The 20,000-nt window shown below is 39.6% G+C and overlaps 2 protein-coding genes across 2 annotated transcripts in view; one reads left to right on the forward strand and one right to left on the reverse strand.

The window, feature by feature from the left end:
* ppp6c (protein phosphatase 6, catalytic subunit) overlaps positions 1 to 8,696 on the reverse strand; it is a 10,264-nt gene extending 1,568 nt beyond the window's left edge. The window contains exons 1-6 of the mRNA XM_088419136.1: positions 8,567 to 8,696; positions 4,862 to 4,957; positions 4,635 to 4,700; positions 4,395 to 4,536; positions 4,205 to 4,284; positions 3,522 to 3,731 (exon numbers count right to left, since the gene is read on the reverse strand). Of these exons, the coding sequence (XP_088275262.1) occupies positions 3,522 to 3,731; positions 4,205 to 4,284; positions 4,395 to 4,536; positions 4,635 to 4,700; positions 4,862 to 4,957; positions 8,567 to 8,641 (669 nt within the window). The 5' untranslated portion in view covers positions 8,642 to 8,696. The remainder of the gene's footprint in view (positions 1 to 3,521; positions 3,732 to 4,204; positions 4,285 to 4,394; positions 4,537 to 4,634; positions 4,701 to 4,861; positions 4,958 to 8,566) is intronic.
* An 822-nt stretch (positions 8,697 to 9,518) lies between these two features.
* Positions 9,519 to 20,000, forward strand: part of LOC148430208 (multiple epidermal growth factor-like domains protein 9) — a 50,642-nt gene continuing 40,160 nt past the window's right edge. Inside the window, exons 1-2 of the mRNA XM_088409422.1 lie at positions 9,519 to 10,150; positions 12,692 to 12,896. Of these exons, the coding sequence (XP_088265548.1) occupies positions 9,643 to 10,150; positions 12,692 to 12,896 (713 nt within the window). The 5' untranslated portion in view covers positions 9,519 to 9,642. The remainder of the gene's footprint in view (positions 10,151 to 12,691; positions 12,897 to 20,000) is intronic.

A 20,000-nucleotide genomic window follows, 5' to 3' on the forward strand; every position in this document is an offset into this window, starting at 1 on the left:
TAATCCGTTCAGCGGCTACGCTCGTATCTCGGATTGCTCGTATAGCGGGCAATCCAAACCCATGTTAATTCGTGAATGCATGCAACGCGCGCAGAAGCCTTAGGTGAGAACATCACGCTGTATACATATGTTAATATTGAATCACATAATCTACTGTACAGTTTCATTAAATAACAAATACAAAGGAATAACGACTTTTACCTTTGGTAAGATGTGACTTGAGCTGAGATAAGCAGAAGTCAACACTGTAAACCAGACATGCTATTGGTCTTACAGTGTCACAGTAACTTTTTCAGTCAGGGTTTTCTCTACTTCCTTCCATCCCAACCAGCTGTGCCATCAAGCTAGATAAAGGCGTTCGGCCAATAGCATATCGGCACTTCTGTGATTGACGTGTGATGCCGGCCAATAGCATCTCCGTGAGTGAGACCAGGTGACCTTAATCGACCAATAGCATATTGGCGTCTGACTGATACTGACTGATACTTATTGGCACGTTTTTTTAAACGGTTGGAATGTATTGACATCTAACTGATTAAAACACATTTAAACCTGTGACGATTCTTTGTCCTGCAATCGGCACACTTAATTTCATGTCAACTGTTTTTCCCGACGTGAATTGTGCTGAGTGGAGGCGGAGGGGAGGGTGTGTGTTGTATTAATTAGGCACCATACTTATAGCTTATTCTAACATAAGTTCACTCTTGGTTTCATCTCACAGTATTGCAACAAGGGCGCTGTCCCAAAGCATGTCGGGAGATCGCCGATCAACATGACATGCAGTTTAGTCTTACAACCATTATTAAACACTGTGTTACCTCCCGTAACAGGGTGTAGAGATTAATGATTTGAGTTAATATGGCAACGCAGATAGGCTATTGGTCTTACAGTGTTACCGTAACTCTTTCAGTCATGGTGCAAATCACGGAGATACTAAAACATCATCCTCTTATTTCTTCCTTTACCGCTGCTAGTAATTTTAGAAGCTATGTCTAACAGATAAAGTTTGCAAAGTCTTCAAAACATTCCGTTTTTCTCTACTTCCTTCCATTCTGTCCCATCAAGCTAGATAAAGGCGTTCGGCCAATAGCATATCGGCATTTCTGTGATTGACGTGTGACGCTGGCCAATAGCATCTCCGTGAGTGAGACCGGGTGACCTTAATCGACCAATAGCATATTGGCGTCTCCTTGACTGACTGATAATTATTCGCACTTTTTTTAAACGGTTGGAATGTATTGACAATTAATTAAAAAAAAACACACATTTAAACCAATGACAATTCTTTGTCCTGCAATCGGCACATTTAATTTCATGTCAGCTGTTTTTCCCTTTAGCTGTACAAACACTACACTTAAATGGTAATATATTTAGACACCGTGAGTGAGACAGTCAGTGTGAGATTCTAAGACCAATAGCGTTCACGTTACCGCCATAAGTATCTATTAATGATTGTAGATGACGCAACTGCTGAATAAATTGACGCAGTTAGGCGAGAACATTTCTACATACTCAATGGCTGGTTTGACGGAATGCTCGCAAGACGAGAGGTTTGCTCGTAAGCGGAGGACAAAATTCTCCCTGATCCACGCTCGTAAGGCGGAATGTTCGCAAATCAGGATGCTCGTAAGCAGGGGGCTGACTGTATATATATATCTTGTTTTTAGCGAATTAGAATGCCAGGCTGTATGTAATCTACCTGCTCTCGGAGGCGCTAAGGCATTCGCTTCAACAGTTACGGGCTTCTGCACATGCGCAGATGGCTATGTGAGCGGCCCGTATAACTTAATAGACGGCTGTAATAGCCAACCGAGTCATAAGATCGCGATCAAGAGGCCTCACGTTGAATGTGACGTGAGTGGATGCTCACTGCAGGAAAGCGGTGCAATGCTCAACAAGCAAGCTACGGTGGCTTAAGCTAGAGGCATAGCAAGCTACGCTGTGTTGGCTTTGGCTTGAGGCGTAGCAAAGCTATTAGCTAACCTATCCCTACTTGGCCATATTTCTGACTGGGCTACCAGGGGCGTGAGCTAACCCTGGCAAATAGTTCTGCTGGGAATGCCATTTGTTTGCAAAGGATCGATTTGGTCTTTGGAGCTACACTGGATTTGCAAACTTCAACTGTTTAACCAAGGCAACAACGAGACACCAAAGCGTGGCTGGACACACGCGAAGTGGTGCTTTAAAAAACTTCTTGGGACACCCGAGTGGATATACAATATTGTACATCTCAGTTCTAAGGTAAAAAGAGCTCCTCAATGTGCTACAGTGCTTTTGGATGGATACACTCTACATCTCAGTGCGAAGAGAGAGCATGAAGAGGTTAAGAAAAATCAGGAGATATTGAAAAGACTGATCAATTTTGACCGCAGTTTGTTTTGGTGAGTGCAAGCCTTTTCTTTATTTATTGTTTTCTTTTTAATATGTTTGTGTTATTTTATTTCGTTCATATTCAATTAATAGTAAAGAAATAAAATGATGTTCTTCTTATATTAAACTGTGATTTGTAATTTGGACTTCATTAAATTTTGTGGGTATAAATATATATTTTTTTAAAGTTATGACAGCATCCCGCATAATGACAAGTTTTAATGACTGATGCGGGTTTATTGACTTGTAAAAGCTAAATAAAATGCCAATAAAATGATGTTCTTCTTATATTAAACTGTGATTTGTAATTTGGACTTCATTAAATTTTGTGGGTATAAATATATATTTTTTTTAAAGTTATGACAGCATCCCGCATAATGACAAGTTTTAATGACTGATGCGGGTTTATTGACTTGTAAAAGCTCCGGAAAGAGCCTGTGTAGCCCAGTAATGCGTACCTGTGCGCATGAGGGGTATTTATTCGAGAGTCTGACATCACAGAAGGTGTATGTGTGAAACTCATTGCCCGCCACTGGTTAAATTTAAAGAGTAAATATTAGGGGAAGGCTTTTTCTTATGCTATTTTGTGCTATTTTTGTGCAGCAGCACCAGCAACGTCTCTCCCACTTGCTCCCGGCGAGGGGCTCACTCACTCGGAGCGAGCGATTACTGAGAAAAAGCGAGACAAAATTCAACTCGCTCACCCATCATTTTGAATTGACTTTGCCTCATCTACTACTTTTGTTTTTTTTTCCAAACTGCTTGCTCTCTTTTGAGCGTAAAACTGTGACATTTGTTTGCTATGTGCAAATCGGATGAATGCGACCTGACCGTTCAGACCGAAGGCCAATGTAAAAATATTGGACATGTATTAATATGAGTTTAGTACCATATATCAAGTGGCCTGGGTCGCATTTGAGATAAAAAAAAAAAAAATGGATCTGTGTCATTAACACGACCATCAAACACTTAATGTTCTACTTTGTCTTTGAACTTTATTTTAGGTTTCTAATTCGCAAAAAGAAACATTGGATAGACAGAAAGCTAATAACCCATTTTAGTGTCCTTTACCTCCTGTCAGCAATAGACATGAACATTAACTTCCCCACAAACATCAGTAAAAATCTGGTGCAAAAACAGACACAACCTACCTCATTTGTGACTTTAGCACCAAAAAGCCAACCCGCTCCTCTAGGGCTAATGGCCCAAGTGTCAACGTCTTCAGGGTCAGACCAAACCAGATCACAAAAAGCTCCTTTATGCGGGATTTCCTGGTTCCGCTCAATGGTCCGAATTTGATCTAAGGTTTTAATGTCAGGAGAGAGGCCTCCATGTACACACAAGATCTGTTCATCCATTAGCTAGTAAAAACAGAAGGGGAAATCGTTTAACACAGCAAGAGGTGAAGAACAACTGTGTAGCTGGCGGTAAAGCGGGATAAGCTATAAAATACTTTAGCTGAACAAGCAGCAGGGCAAAATGTGTGTCAGCTTTGAGTGAACAGAACATGATTTTCTATCTTTAACCCTTGTGCGGTGGATCAATTTCTTCCATATCATTCTCATAGTATTTTAGATAAGTGCTGGCACACTCCTGGTATTGTTTGATAACTAAGAGGTCATGTTATGTTGGAATTTGCCCTGTTGTCATCATCTGGCTGAAATTTCAGCACCCTGGTGTCTTTTTTCAATGCTTTCCCTTTGATATGAAATGCCTTTGTTGGAAAGAGAAAATGATTGGACAAAATTCCACACCAGGGTTAAATCCAAAATTCTTTAACTTGAGGTCTAATAAATTGAGGATTCATTGCATATCATATAAAATAAAAACTCACAGCTGCCACTGTTAACATATCAAACACTTTGGTGCAATAACGCCAGGCATTGGCATTTCCATATTTGGTCTGGCACTCATCTGTGGAACAAATAAAAATTACAAACACAGACATTACATATTAGAAGGTGTACAATTTTAATACTGTATTCATTACACTAAATTAATAAACGCGGAATGACTGATCTCACCATAAAAGCCATATACTTGGGTAATCTGTCTGCTCTCATGATTACCACGTAGAAGTGTGATGCGGTCTGGCCATTTGGCTTTCAGGACGAGCAAGTAGGTAAAAGTTTCCAAGCTGTAGTATCCTCGGTCAACAAAGTCTCCCTAAAGATCGAAGTTGTTAATGATCAACATTAGGTCAAGAGGGACACCTTCAAGAAGTATTGTTCTTAAAGTTATATTATTATAAAATATATACAAACCATAAATATGTAGTTAGTATCTGGAACTTGGCCACCAGTTCTAAAGAGTTCACAAAGATCATAAAACTACAACAAAGGGGGAAGAACAAATAAATTAGAAAACATCATCTCACACACACACACACACACACACACACACACACACACACACACACACACACAGAGCGAGAGCGAGAGAGAGAATGAATTGCATTTACTCCATAACCTATTGTGTCTGGAAATTTCACCTGTCCGTGTATGTCCCCACATACTGTCACTGGAGTAGAAACAGGCTGAACATTAGACTCTTCCAGCAGAAGATCGCACACATAGTCACATAGTCTCTGTGAAGAAGAAAAGCATAAATTATTGTACAGATGGTGCAAGTTTAGACAGACATCAATTACTGTGGCCTTAAGTAATTATTAGTGATGGATCCAGCAACATGATGATGATAAAATGCATCTATGAAAGCGCCGAGCTCTGAGAACAACCACCACGTTGGTGAGCATAACGCTTTAAACAAATTACATGACCAATGCATGAACTGTGTCAATACGGCAAAAACGCACCTATCTGTGTTTATAAGGAAGTGCGTCTGTCAACCACTGAAACGACACAAATCTCACGGATGCTTGTGAATGTCTTTGTGGATTATAAAGCAGCTCCAGGGAAAACCAAAGTTGTCTGCCATGTGGGACCTTTTCTGGCAAATTTTGGAGATTAAGGTATTTATTTCAATCTCCTTGCTTCATCTTCTTGTTTTGTTCCATTCTAATTCAAATTCATTTCAAGATACAGTGAGCCCCTGGTTTACGAACTCCCTGATTTCCGAATTTTTCATCTTACGAAAGTGGACCGCGCCGTTTTTTGTCCCCCTCTTACGCACAAACCTTTCGCCTTACGAACAATCCAACATGTCGGTCAGTGTGTCCACACTATTTTTTTCGCTTTGCTGCATCAATAAAAATAACTATTCTCGCATGCCACGGTAAACGCAGATATGCAATTGGTCTTTATAAAGTCACAGTCACGGTCTCAGTCACGGAGATGCCGATATGCCATTGTTTCGATTAAGGTCACAGTCACTGTCTCAGTCACAGAGATGCGGATATGCAATTGGCCGGCGTCACGTCAATCACAGAAATGCCAATATGCTATTGGCCGAACGCCTTCATCTAGCTCACAGGTGTCGAACTCCAGTCCTCGAGGGCCGATATCCTACATGTTTTCAAACCTTTTCCCGCAAAAACACCTGATTCAAATGATTGGGATCATTTAGAGGCTCCTGCAGAGCTTGCTAATGAGCTAATCATTTGAATCAGGTGTGTTGGGGAAAGAAAACCGGAAAACATGCAGGATGCCGGCCCTCGAGGACTAGATTCGACACCTATGATCTAGCTTGATGGCACGAGCTGCTCGGTGTGTTGTGAAGACTTTGCAAACTTTATCTGTTAGACATGGCTTGTAAAATTGTAAGTGGCGGTAAAGGAAGAAGTAAGAGGATGATGACAATAGAAACGAAGCAGGAGATAATAAAAAAATATGAAGGAGGCGCACGCGTAGTTAACCTTGCTAGTGAGTATGGCCGTAACCGCTCGGCAATATGTACATATCAATAACAAGGAAGCTATGATAGCAAGCAAGTCTTTTAAGGGCAAGACTTTCCTTGCCAGGGGAAGGACCTAGGTCAACAACAAAATGGAGAGGCTTCTTCTATTATGGATTAAAGAGAAGGAAATCACCGGTGATATGTTCTCGTTTGAGAAAAGTTCTCGTTTAAGAAAATAAATAAATTCTGCAGGTTCATCTCTGCTCCCCTCCGCCTCCACCCACCACCAACTCAAGTCACGTTGCCCCAAAGGTAAACGTCATTTTTCCTTTGTATATTTATATTAAATTTAACTGTACAGTAGATTATGTTACTAATTTTTAATATGTGTATAAAGTCGTGATGTTTTTACCTAAGGTTTTTGCACGCGTTGCACGCATTCACTAATTAACATAGGTTTGGATTGCCCGTCATACGAGCAATTCGAGTTACGAGCATAGCCGCTGAACGAATTAAGTTCGTAACACAGGGGCCCACTGTAACTCTCACTTTACTATTCACTTTATTTTTCTGCAGATGAAATGTCACGTTTGTTTGCGGGTGCACAAACGAGGCCCAGCCCAGACCATTATCACAGCGCTCTGCAATCACAACTGGCATGTTATTCATCATTTTTTGTTTATTTGTTTTTGGAAATTGTTTTATTTTTTTTGTAGATTATTTGTGGCAGCACTTGGATGATCAAGTGGCGAGACTTAGTAAAGGGAAATAATGAACTCAAAATCCTCTGGTATATTGCCAGCAGACTGCCTATCCTAACCTCTTCCTGCTCGCCAGAGACTTCCTGTGTGCACTAGCATCATCATTGCCTTGCAAGCGTGTTCTTCATTGCAGAAGAAATTACCAGCAATCACAACAGACTTAATTTTATAACATTAGAAAAACTCGTTTTTTTTTAAATAAAAATGTATAAAGAGAAATAGTTGAAGTATCTCCATTCAACTTATTTTCTCTTAGATTTTCACATTGATAAATGTTCACATTATTTCAAGATATGGAATAATATGTTATGAATGCAATGGCTTGAATTATATTACTGAATACACTCGGTCAAATGTGTCAAACTCAAGGCCCGGGGGCCAGATTCGGTTCACCACATAATTTTATTGGCCTGCGGAGTGCTGATTTGATTTCAGGTTTCTCACTAAAATACCAAACTTGCAAGTTATCTTCAACTTTTAAAATTTTGGGGCGGGAAAAAAAAACTGTTTTGTTTATTCCTAATCTCTCTTTTGACTTTTTTTTTTTTGCCTGTCTCTGATTTCAAAACTAGGCAAATGTATGACAAACACATTTAAAATTTATTTGACCTCACTGTCGTGGTGGCCTTCAGACACAAACTCTGAACACAATGTGGTCCCTGATAAAAATTAGTTTGACACCCCTGCACTGGGTCATCAAGTCAGTGCCGGTTGAGTCTGTCAAGTGGGCTATCTGCAGAGATTTTTAAAGTCCAGCAGGTGTCAATATTTGATGCCACAATATCAACACTTAGTAATCATGTAAATGTCATATTACTGTTATCGCATCAAAATACATCAAAACATGATCAAACATGGATGCACATTTTCGGAATTCATCAATGAAAGGAAAACGTTATTATTAAGTACGTTTCACGCAACATGAGGATAAGTTGTACGAAAGATGGATTAATTCTTTATACAGTAATCGTATAAAAAAAACACTAAGTACTTTGAAAGCTACCTCAAGCATAATGATAAAGAGAACTATAATTTAAACATGTATTGACGGCGGTATCATGCTTCTTTCTGAATCAATGAGAATCACAATTTAAACAAGCTCGTCAATTACAGGAATCCAAATGTTTGAAAGGTTATAATTTCATGGTGTAACGCGTGAAGGTGGAATATTAGTTGAAGTCATACACGTCTTTCTTGGCAGAGACTCCAGCGCATTCCCAAATAAAACAACTTGAGAATGGACGCGGATTATGGTAACATTTTGGTTATTTGACTTACTGCTGAAATTACCTATCTGTTGTTAGCTACAAACGAATCAGTCATGCAGTCAAGACAGCTATCGTAACGATTAACGTCTTGCCGTCTTCCTCAAAAATGTGGTCATCACCGAAGTCAATAACACGAATTTCATTTTGTCATTGCAAGTGTACTGCAGTCGAAAGTGATGATGTCAACTGCAAAAACCTTCCACTGTTAAGGACGTTCACTTCCTGGCCGCACGGGCGAAGCGAGTGTGCTAAACGCATCTAGCCAGCTTAAGCTAACCTCGGTTCATTACACATTTTCACGACAACTTACGTAAAGTATGACAAGCACACGACTACTTCTGACTGATCATGTTTGTATCATGGCTGGTTTACCTTTAAGTCATTTTCTGGAAGGTATTTGCACTGCTTTGCGATCTCCGCATATTTATCCAGATCTAGAGGCGCCATTGTAACTAGCTACAGTATTTGTCTTGCGCAACTTCCTGTAAAGCTTTGAGGGTTGGGCCATATGCCTTTAATGAAACGCTCTACTACCATCTACCGTCCGTATCCTATAATGCCGCTGGTAAACTCGGTTTTTGATTTGAGAAATACCGTATTCTGACCGTTTGATTTGAACTATACGCGTATCTGTAATAAACAAAAAAAGTGGCTGAAATTGTCTGGCAACCAGCTCAAGGTGTGTAGGCAGAGGGGTAGGCACCAACAAACAGCCGATCCTAGTGAGGATACGCAGCAATAGAAAATGGATGGATAAGTAGTGTGAAGGCCCTTAATTCTACATCGTTGTATTAATATGACGTAATATTAATGCTATCGTATTTTGTATTTTAATTTAAATAAGTAATTAGGGAGGAAATACACCTGGCGACTTGTAAATTCATGAATTCTGTTTCAAATTTAATTTTCCAGCTAAACGAATTAAAAAAAGCATGATGTGATTAAACACATGGGCAGATTGCGCCCGACTGTTCTTTGTTTTGGACGTATGCAAAATAAATAAATAAATAAATAAATAAATAAATAAATAAATAAATACCATGTTTCAAGCATATTAAAAAGATTGTAGATATTTGTAGATATTGTACACATTTTGGTGGGGAACGTGAACAAACACAGGTTCAGTCAGCTCAAATTGGTCAGATAGAAATGTATTATTTATTCTCCTGTGTGAATTTTTGCGCTCTCGAAATGATTGTTATGAAGCTCGTCCAATTATCTACCGGGGCTGTTCTTTTATTCGTCCACTCAAGTTCCTATTGGCTTATGCATCTGGTCTCGGATCGGAGAGCCAGTTAGGTTGCAGAGCAAATGACTTGTGGTTCACGAGACGACAAACAGCACCGTACGGCGCCGGGAGCTATCAATGGTGGAGTACGCATTTATTCAGGGTGAGGTCTGAGAGAAGACCGTTACTGGGACTCTTACATGGAGAGCTGAGACTGAATATGAGATTAACGTCCTTAATTATGTACATATCGTCGGCTGTTGTATTTATTTTGTATGTATATATTGATTTTTCTGAAGCTGCACCTCGCATCAATCTCTACGATGCGTCGCCTATCTCCAGGAAGCAAGATACAGTCTCTGACCCCCGGAGGATCCTTCAAGCAGATATGCCTCGCCGTTCACCCGAGAACAGGTTCTCTTTGGCACAGTCGTCTGCTATTGGCATTGCGAGCCACATCTCCCAGAAGGCCATTCTCTCTGCACCAACTGAGCCGACTACCACCGATTTAGACTCTGGGGTCATTTCAAGCGTAAAGGAAAACATCACGACGCTGATTTCCAGGTTAAGCGTCCCCCACAAAAGATCTATTGATGCACATACATCACTGTTTGCCCCAGAGAAAATGCTACATACAGTGATGTCCATGGTTTCTCAACGGACAGACAACGATGCGTGGTCGACAGATAGGACCGACACATCTGTTACCTCAGCGGAGAATAGTCAAGGTGAGTCGTCGAATGCCGTGAAAGTGGATTTTTTGGTAACGACGGTTTTGGTTTTGGTTTTTGATTTGGTTTGGTTATAAACGCAACGGAAAGAGGCGTGCAGAAAACGAGTGACTGCCGTGTACCGTAAATGAACTGTGCTTTTGACGCAGACCAAAACAGCATTGCAACAATAGGCAGACGCAGACCTAATCAGTTTTCGTTTTGCAGCCGGTCAAATAATGCAATGTATCGAGATATGTAATGTATTCATGACAAATACAGTATGCGTAAACGGTGAAGATTATTGTAGCCTACATGAAGCCTCCCGATGAAAGATGAGTGTGACACATATTACAGTGTATAGGATGATGCAGGGCATTAGGGGAGTGTTAGGTTGATCCTGTTGTTGTTCACTGAGGGCCTCCACTACCGGTCTATCAGGCCACCAGCATTCACACAGACCCATGGTCAATTTGTATTGGGATAAACAGGTATTGTGTTTAAAGAAAAAATATATTCACATTTCCCTTTTTGTCACTTGTAGTGGAATATAATGGAGACAAATGGTCAGGCAGCCAAAACCATGAATGAATCATGTCAATGGTGCCAATTCAGGCAACAATATATACAGTAAGTCTTACATTTCAGCCAGAAGCATAGTTGTCACAAGAAATATTAAAACTTTTTTTTAATCCCAAATTCCTTTCTGTAGTTCACAATTCTAATTTTGCCAGGCAGGTGGAAAAACAACTGGTGATGTTTTCTCTTGCCACATATTTAATGAAATATTCATTGTATTCCCTGAAAAAACAGCACATTTGAATTTCATGTTACTTCCTTCTGAAGTGAACAACTCAAGAACTCAAGGTTCCAGAGTTCAGTGATGTATCAACATTGACCGATCCCTTCTTCATTGTTATTGTGATAAAAGTAGCTTTCGAAATAAAAAACTGAACGGGCCTGTTAACGTTACTAAAACTTTAGGTTTGAATGAAGCTCAGGACACCAGCAGTTTTGCACACATATCACATATCACATATGAGCATGTTAAATTATGTTAAAGGGGCCTAAATCGATGGAATCAACTTCCGCTTCGGCCTATTTGCCATATTATTTTGGTTAAAATTCATGGTTTCCCTAAAATTGGTTAATTTCCCATGATCAGTCCTAATCTGGACTGTTTATCCTCTCTGAATTTATCAGCAAACACATTCTACTGAAAAGGGGAAGAAAAAAAGTCTTTCACAAAATATTTTTCACACCTTAATTCTCATACCTGTAACAGTCCCGTCCCCCCCCCCCCCACACACACACACACACAAAACAAAAAACAGGTATAACCTGTAGAAATGGCGAGATGGGATCAGATCTTGTACAATGAGATCTAGTGCGATTACAAAGTCACAAGATTTTTTGTCCCTGCACAACATGAAATGTATTATTTCTTTTGATTTTTTTTTTTTTTTTTGAGGGGGGGGGGGGGGGGGGGGGGGGTTGTTTGTCCAGCATTGGAGTAAATACATGGGAGAATGCGGAACCTGTTAATGCTTTTTTTGACAGAAAAACACCTCAATGGTTTAAGATGAACCTTACCATACCAAATACAACTGTATATGGACATGAATTCCTTGGTTTGCTTTTATTTTGAAGTTGTTCCTGGCAGTGTGTTGTGCTTTGAAATGGGGATAAATTGCCAGGTCAGGGTGCTTAAAAAACCTTTATTACACTAACATTCTGTTGTTTGGGTTAACTACTGCATGTTTTAACGTATTGTCTCCCATGAATTAGCAGAGGTGTTAGAGGCGCTCCAGACCTCATACAGGCTATCAACAGCTGTCAGGTTACAAAGACATTATGGCTGTAAATGACTCTGCACAAGTTAATCCTGAAAGCCCGACAAAGTTGCTCTTGCTACTGATTACTTTTACACAAATAGGCTGACTTAAATGTGCCTTTTCATCAGTGACCCTGTGGTTCTGATGTCACCTCATTTCATGGGATAAAAATTATGCAGAGAGAATGATCTAAAACCTTTCTGGAGATGAAACTAGTCTGCTGCTAAGCACAGTTTAAATTGAAGGTATAAGAATGGTTGATTATAAAAAAAAAAAAAAATATATATATATATATATATATATATATAAATATATAAAATATATAAAATATATATATATATATAAAATATATATATATATATATATATATATATATATATATATATATATATATATATATATATATATATATATATATATATATATATATTTAAAAAAATGGTGGCGTTCCATGTGGGTTCTCTCTGGGCACTCTAAAAATTTCCTCTCTAAAAAACATGTATTGGGCATTGTAAATTGTCCTTGGAGTGATTCGGTGTGTCTTAGAGAGGATATGCCGTGTATATAATATATATATATATATATATATATATATATATATATATATATATATATATATATATATATATATAAAATATAAAATACTAAAACCATGTTATAGTCATGTACGTGATCACTATTTCTTCTTTTTCTCACCCATTGTCATGTCTGTGTGTCCATCCAGACGGCTTCTGTAACTGTAGCACTGGAGGCGAGGGGATTTTGTATCCAGATGAATGTAACCAGAGCACTGGTCAATGCTCGTGCCTGGATGGCTACCATGGTCTTCAATGTGATGACTGTGAGGAAGGGTATTTTACAAATGGCACCAGCGGCTGCCTACCCTGCTCCTGTGACTCATTTGGTGCAGTGAGCCACCTGTGTGACAGGTACTGTATTCAACTGCTTCATTTTTCATATATTTTTTTATAGGTTTCTTGGAATACATTGACCCTACAAGTGTGAATTGCTGTTACATAATTACCTTGTGTCTATTGTGATGAAATACACAAAGACAGTAAGTTGAATGTAATCATTCCATCGTGGAAAAAGAACGATTCAAATAAATTATAAAGATCAAAATGAATATGACAGTCATTGAGTGGTTCATTACTATGATAGGTGTTTGTAAACTTATAATCGCTTCTATGAGTTCAGGTTAAATAATGGTAAACACAGGTTAAAGCAGCTCGGAAGCAAGGACATCATGATGTCATCAAGTGTTGCCATATGTTTAACACTTCTAACCATGTCAGGTTTCATGTTATTTCTTTGAGGGGAAAAAAAATACAATTTCACTGCAACTAAAATAGGTCTGTGAAAAGTCAGTACGTCAGTACTGTACATCTCTACTGATGCCCTAATTTCATAGTCTCGAAAATATTTGAACTATTGTTTCAATATTTTAGATTTTATGAATGTCATTAGGTCGTTTCTGCTTTTCTAGAGAGAAAACATTAACACCCTGTGTACAAAAACCAATGTGTGGCATGCTAAAATTTCTTGAGACACAATTCACAGTTAATCAAGGGAAATCTGCAAATGGCAAACAATTGTATCCTGCCCAATTGTATTGTGGCTGGTAAAGTTTCACTTGAGTCTCACAGGATTTGATAGTGGTTATTTGAATTACAAAACAGTTGACAACATCCAAACAAATGCAGGAGAAGTATTCTAATTTCTTACAAGAACAGATATTTCTTGTGTGAAGCTAGAAATGGGAAGTGACGCAAATTGTTTTATTTCCTACCACATTCCAAATCATTCGCAGTAGGTATGTTGGACACTTAAAATGTTTTTTTTTGTGTGTTTGTGTGTGAATATTTGTTCCATCTATGCTCTGCAATGTCCTGGCAGCCAATTCAGAATACCACCTGCTGCTCAAAGATAGCTGGGATTGACTCTAGCACGCCCGCAACGCTTGTGAGGATAAGTGATTACGATAATGGAGGGATGGATGGCTTTTTAGGATTTTTGCAGTTTCATAAAATGGGTAAGCATGCACTACTGCTGCTGCTTAATGTACATATCATTATAGTTTGTACAAGAAGTGTGCTTGTGAAGAATTTCAGAAGTGTTTGCATCTACTATTCTTCGGTTGAGCAAGGAAAGTGCAGCGTAGAACATTATATCTTCATTTTTTTGGATAATAATGCACTGAACACAGTCTGTCTTAGACTGTCTGAGCCTGGCCAATGCCAACCCCAATAGCCGAGACCCCTCTTAGAGCTAATCACTCTGACTACACAGATTAGCCAGCTTTCCAAATCCCTAGCCTGCTGTTGCTTTCAGCATTTCTCTCATTAAATAATGTGGTTTAAGGCCGCTTCATTGCACAGGGACGGTTGCAATATGACGGCAGTGAAAACCTACTGGAACTAGTGGACTGACCTTATGTTCAGACATCTTACCCAAAAACTTTATTGAGGTACAGTACTGCAAATAACGTCTCTCACTGGTTTGGTTGCACACTACTATCTCCTAGCTTACTCGCAACTTCACTTGCTCCTTTTCAAATGCCAAGAAGTGACTTAGTTTGTTGGGGCGGAGTTGGGGGATTTTTCGTTTTGTTGAGCCACAATCAAGCAGGCTAGACGGCTCGCATCCTACCTCGAGTGATAGCCTATAAAACGTTCCGTGAATGTAGCATATGATAACATGTTAGCAACGTTTCCCGTGGTAGTTAGGAGCATAATTATACTGATGTTAACACCGACGAAGCAGGAAATGGACAATGTGATTGCCTGTTGCAGCAGAGAAGGACTCACGTATGATGCACAGTGGGAACTGCAGTGCAATTGCCTGTTAGGGCAGATGACGTGGGAGGGAAAGAAAAAACGTACTGGTTTTGACAGATGACGGTTATAAATAACCACGACTTTTACATCCACACTATATTGTCAATCAGGTTATCAGCCCATGCCTAGTCATTGCATTAAGTAAATGAGTTGTCAGTATGAGCACTTTGAGTACCCGAGGTCTGTAGGAAAGTGTGATATAAGGGCAAAGTCCATTTGCCATTTACCATCTCAGCTGCAGCTGAAAAAAATTAGTCTGTAACAAAAGTGACTCCTGTTTGTTTACATTTGCATGCTAGAGCAGTAAAAGGAAAATGTTTAGAAAAGTGTAAAATGTCTACAATATTATTATTTGATTTTACAAATTTAGCAAAGCTGTCATCTTGTTTTCAAATTCAATCTTGGCTTGTAGGATTTGTGTCTTGTCCCAACTCTAGGAACTATGTTTATTAAAATTGCTGTGCACAGATGTCTCCCATCCGTGCACAGATGTCTCCCATCCAACCAAATAGAGTTTGAGAACTATTGCGAATAAGAATGGGCAGAACCACCTAAAGAAAAGAGTGCTAAGCTTGCTGCATCATATTCAAATAGACCCTAGGTAAGGCTGCATGATTATCTATCCATCCATCCATCTTCTTCCGCTTATCCGGGGTCAGGTCGCAGGAGCAGCAACCTCAGCAGGGAAGGCCAGACTTCCCTCTCCCCGGCCACTTCATCCCGCTCCGCCGGGAGGATCCTAAGGCGTTCCCAGGCCAGCCGACAGACATAGTCCCTCCAGCATGTCCTGGGTCGTCCCCGGGGCCTCCTCCCAGTGGCACATGCCTGGAACACCTCACCAGGAAACTCATTTCGGCCGCTTGTATCCGGCATCTCGTTCTTTCGGTCATGACCCACAGTTCGTGAATATAGGTGAGGGCAGGAACATAGATCGACTGGTAAATAGAGAGCTTTGCCCTTCAGCTCAGCTCTCTCTTACTACAATAGACCGGTACAGAGTCCGCATTACCGCAGACGCTGCACTGATCCGCCTGTCAATCTCACGTTCCATCTTACTCTCACTCGTGAACAAGACCCCAAGATACTTGAGCTCCTCCATTTGGGGCAGGACCTCCTCCCCAACCCGGAGAGGGCACTCCACCCTTTTCCGACTGAGGACCATGGTATCAGATTTGGAGGTGCTGATTTCATCCCAGCCGCTTAACACTCAGCTGCGAACCGCTCCAGCGAGAGTTGGAGGTCATGGTCTGAAGAAGCCAACAGCAACACATCGTCTGCAAATAGCAGAGATGCAATGCTGAGACTCCCAAGCCGGACTCCCTCAACGCTTCGGCTGCGCCTAGAAAGGCTTCATATTTTTCATTGGTTTGCACTCAGCAAGTAAGTTAGCTGTGTTGTCCTCTGTGCAAAGTTTTTGCCGTACTTATTTTTTACTTCATTTATTTTAGTTTATTTTTATTTGTAAGTGTCAAATCTTGAAGCTATGTTTATATATACTGCTCGTTTAAAAAAAGTGCAATAAATAGACGTTTGACCAAACATGATGAATAACCGTGATTAATAATCGTGATCGCAATATTGACCAAAATAATCGTAATTATTATTTTGGCCAAAACCGTGCAGCCCTAACCCGAGGCTGTTATTGCTGCCAACGGTCGATCAAACAACGTAGGAAGCACAGGCTGTGAATACTTATGTTAATGTGATTTCCTCATTTTCTATTTTTAATAAGTTAAAAACAAAATGTTAAATAAAAACACTTTTTTCACATTGCCATAATGGGTATTATGTACATTTTTGAGGAAAGATATTAATTTCATAGCGTTTGGACTGAGGGTGTATTGTGACAAATTGTGGAGAAGGGAAGCACTGTGAATATTTAAGTGAAGAATGTTAAAGTTGCATTTAGTTTTGTGTTTTTTCTTTTTTTTCCCAACTGGATGTTTCACCCATCACTGTTGTATACAATGTATATTTTTCTGAGAGAGGTTCTCAACCTGAGTAGGCTATAAGGTCAAGTTACTTTTTAACATGCATCGTAATATTTCCTGATACAATCAGGGCTTGACTGGTTATCCGGCATTTAACACAGATGCCCAGTGGGCTGGCATTTTGAACCCAATTAACCATTAATAAAAAAAAAAAAAAAAAAAAAAGGAACAACGTCAATGCTAATTTACCTGTTCTTCTATTTTTGATAATTGATACAGGAATTGATTCATCCATCCATTTTCTATAGCCGTTTATCCTCACGAGGGTCGCAGGTGCCTATCCCAGCAGGCGGGGGACACCCTTAATTGGTTGCCAGCCAATTGCAGGGCACACAGAGACAAACAACCATTCATGCACCCAATCACATTTAAGGACGATTTAGTGTGTCAAATACGCTGGCCATGCATGATTTTGGAGTGTAGGAGGAAGTGGGAATGCCGGGAGAGAACCCACGCGGGCTCTGGAATAACATGCAAATTCCACACAGCAAGGCCAGAGCCAGCTGGAGTTGAATTTGGGTATCTTAACTGGACGTGCTAACCAATCATCAAATAATTAAACAAACTCAAAAATAGGATCGGAAAATTCTTATCAATTCCCTTCCCTACCAAGGAAGGAACGTTTGTTGATGCAGATATCCCCCGATGATTATATTAAATACTGTGCAGTACTCAATGAATAGCATCCTCACATACAGTAGTACCGCTCATGTTCCAGGCGTCTCAGCGTGGTGCAAAGAGCTATGGCGATTGCTGACATGGGTAATAGGTAAAAACAAGTCAGAATACTCAACACAACTGGTATTTTAACTGCAAGCAAGTTCTTGAACATTTTTAGTCAATTAATCAGTAAGAGTCGGTGTGATGCTACTTGCTGGTGTAAGCACATTTGTCATGTACTTCTGTAGAAAGGTACACTGTTTTAAAGACGTTCTGAGAACAGTACATTCCATGAATTGAAGTCAAAATGAACTGCCTTTCAAAGTTTGGTGTAACTTATTGTTGGGTCCTTGGTGAACAGTGCATTCCATATACTGAAGTCAAAATGAACTGCTCATTTTGATGTTTTAAAGAAGTTCTGAGAACAGTGCATTCCATAAGCTGAAGTCAAAGTGAACTGCTCATTTTGATGTTTATAATTTGACAATGAAACACATGTTGCTGGATACGTCTTTACTCTTCACATGCCAACAAGTAATCTACAAGAGTGTCAAAGTCATCAGAGTCCTAGTCATTGCATCATTGTCAAAGTCTCAAAGTTCAAAAGTTCATTCCAACTTGCCTGCTGGGTGAGAGGCAAAGTCCTAATGTCCGCCACACCTTACAATACAAGTGGTTAAGAAGATGAATGGATGGATTTTTAGGATTTTTGCATTTTTGAGCAAACATGCACTACATGACTTAATTGTGGAATGTACACATCTTTATACAAGAGGTGTGCTTATGAAGAATTAAAAGAATAATTAAAAAATGAAAAAAAGATTTATCCTTTCCAAACCCGGATTTGTGTTCATGTAACACATTTGGTTTACCTCCTTTGAACAGGACATTGGTTTGTGTTCTTCACTTGCTCTGTCTGCAAGAAATCTGGTCTTTATCTTTTTTTGATACAGAATTACTTACAACATTTCTGTGCAATATTGTAGCACGCGTGTTTGATAACAAACGGCTGCACTTCTGGAGCAAGGAGGAAATTGATTCCTTTATGATTGCGGTGAGGGACAATGACACATTTTAAGTCAAGGTCACACAACTAACATAACCCTCTTCACTAAAGCATGTAAACTGACTTCAACCCAACCTTAATCAAAATAAGACCGCATGGAAATGTAATCACACTGCATTTACTTGCAGTCAATAACCCTCAAAAACCCGAGTGTTCCTAATATTTGGGTTTACATAGCACAAAGTGATGATAGTGTTAGGCAAACTATATTGAATAGGTTTTCCTATTCATTGTGTTTGTTATGCGTGTAATCCTAGTACTATTCACTCCTTATAATATTGTAGAAATAGTATTAGTTACATGTTAATGTTGAAGATTTTTTTTCTATCAACAGCAAAGTGCAATCAGTGGCTATTTGAATGAGGTCATTTGTTTGAGTAGCCACACAAATGTTGCTGTTTTCATCCTTGGTGGGACAGCAAGCCTTTCAAAGTTTGGTGTGACTTATACTGTAGTTGGGTACTTGGTGAGTGCACCTAAAGGCCTTTACCCAATGAGATTTCCTCTTCTTGTTGGGTTGTAATGTTGGATTCACTCTGCTTGCTTGTACATAATTTTTGTAAAGCCAAATGGAACTCACAAACAGCTTGCCACTGAGAATACATTATCGGGCCAAATCACTTCGATCTGTCACAACACTTGCTTTGGTGCTTAATTTGGGTCAGCTCCTGGGGGTATTGTCTGGGAGGCATTTTTTGACAATTCTGCCAAGAGATTGCTAGTCTGGAATGAATTATTGATTGTGGGTGCAGATGTTTCCGCCTGTATTTTGTCAGAGTGCATCATTGTAATCAGTACATCATTGCATTTTTTTGCCCAGGAAAAAAATGCCTTGCAGACAAGAGTAAACTGCATGGCTAGCACCTCTTAGATGTCTAACCTGATCTATCTGTTTTTATGTATAGTATTTTTCTAAATTATAAATAAAAAAAAAAAAAAACAGTTTTACCCAATTCAATTTTACTGTGACTGTGGGATACTTTGAGCAGTAACAGTAGCTTGACTATAGAATGTGATTATAATCAGACTAGTTTAGGAAATTAATTTATGGTGGACATGTTACCTTTTTAAGACCATGTAAATGAAAAGGACCCGGTGTAGACCTCGTACGGATGCACACACAGCTCAGGCGATTAGGTGTGCGAGCATGCAATACACTGCGAGCGTGATCTGACCGTTTTGAACCTCAGAGTGTGTACAAACTGTGATGCTCAATTTTATTTTAGTGCAAACATATTATAGGGGAAGAGCACACTCTTGCTACTTCAACAGGGACCGCAGAGCATCAGGCAGGACAAATAGAAACTGCAAGTAAGAAGGGAGGGTTGTGGTTTAACATGGGGATTGAAACGATCGCCATCATTTGTGTACCGTGAATACAACTCAAGTTGGTATGTTATGACCTTTTTCAGAGGTTTGTGGTTGTTTGGCAACATTACTGAGAGAGTGATTGTGAATTTAGTTCACACGAGGCTTGCT

This window comes from Hippichthys cyanospilos, chromosome 1, assembly GCF_059441005.1.
Source record: "Hippichthys cyanospilos isolate Australia breed blue-spotted pipefish chromosome 1, RoL_Hcya_1.0, whole genome shotgun sequence".
Taxonomy (NCBI): domain Eukaryota; kingdom Metazoa; phylum Chordata; class Actinopteri; order Syngnathiformes; family Syngnathidae; genus Hippichthys; species Hippichthys cyanospilos.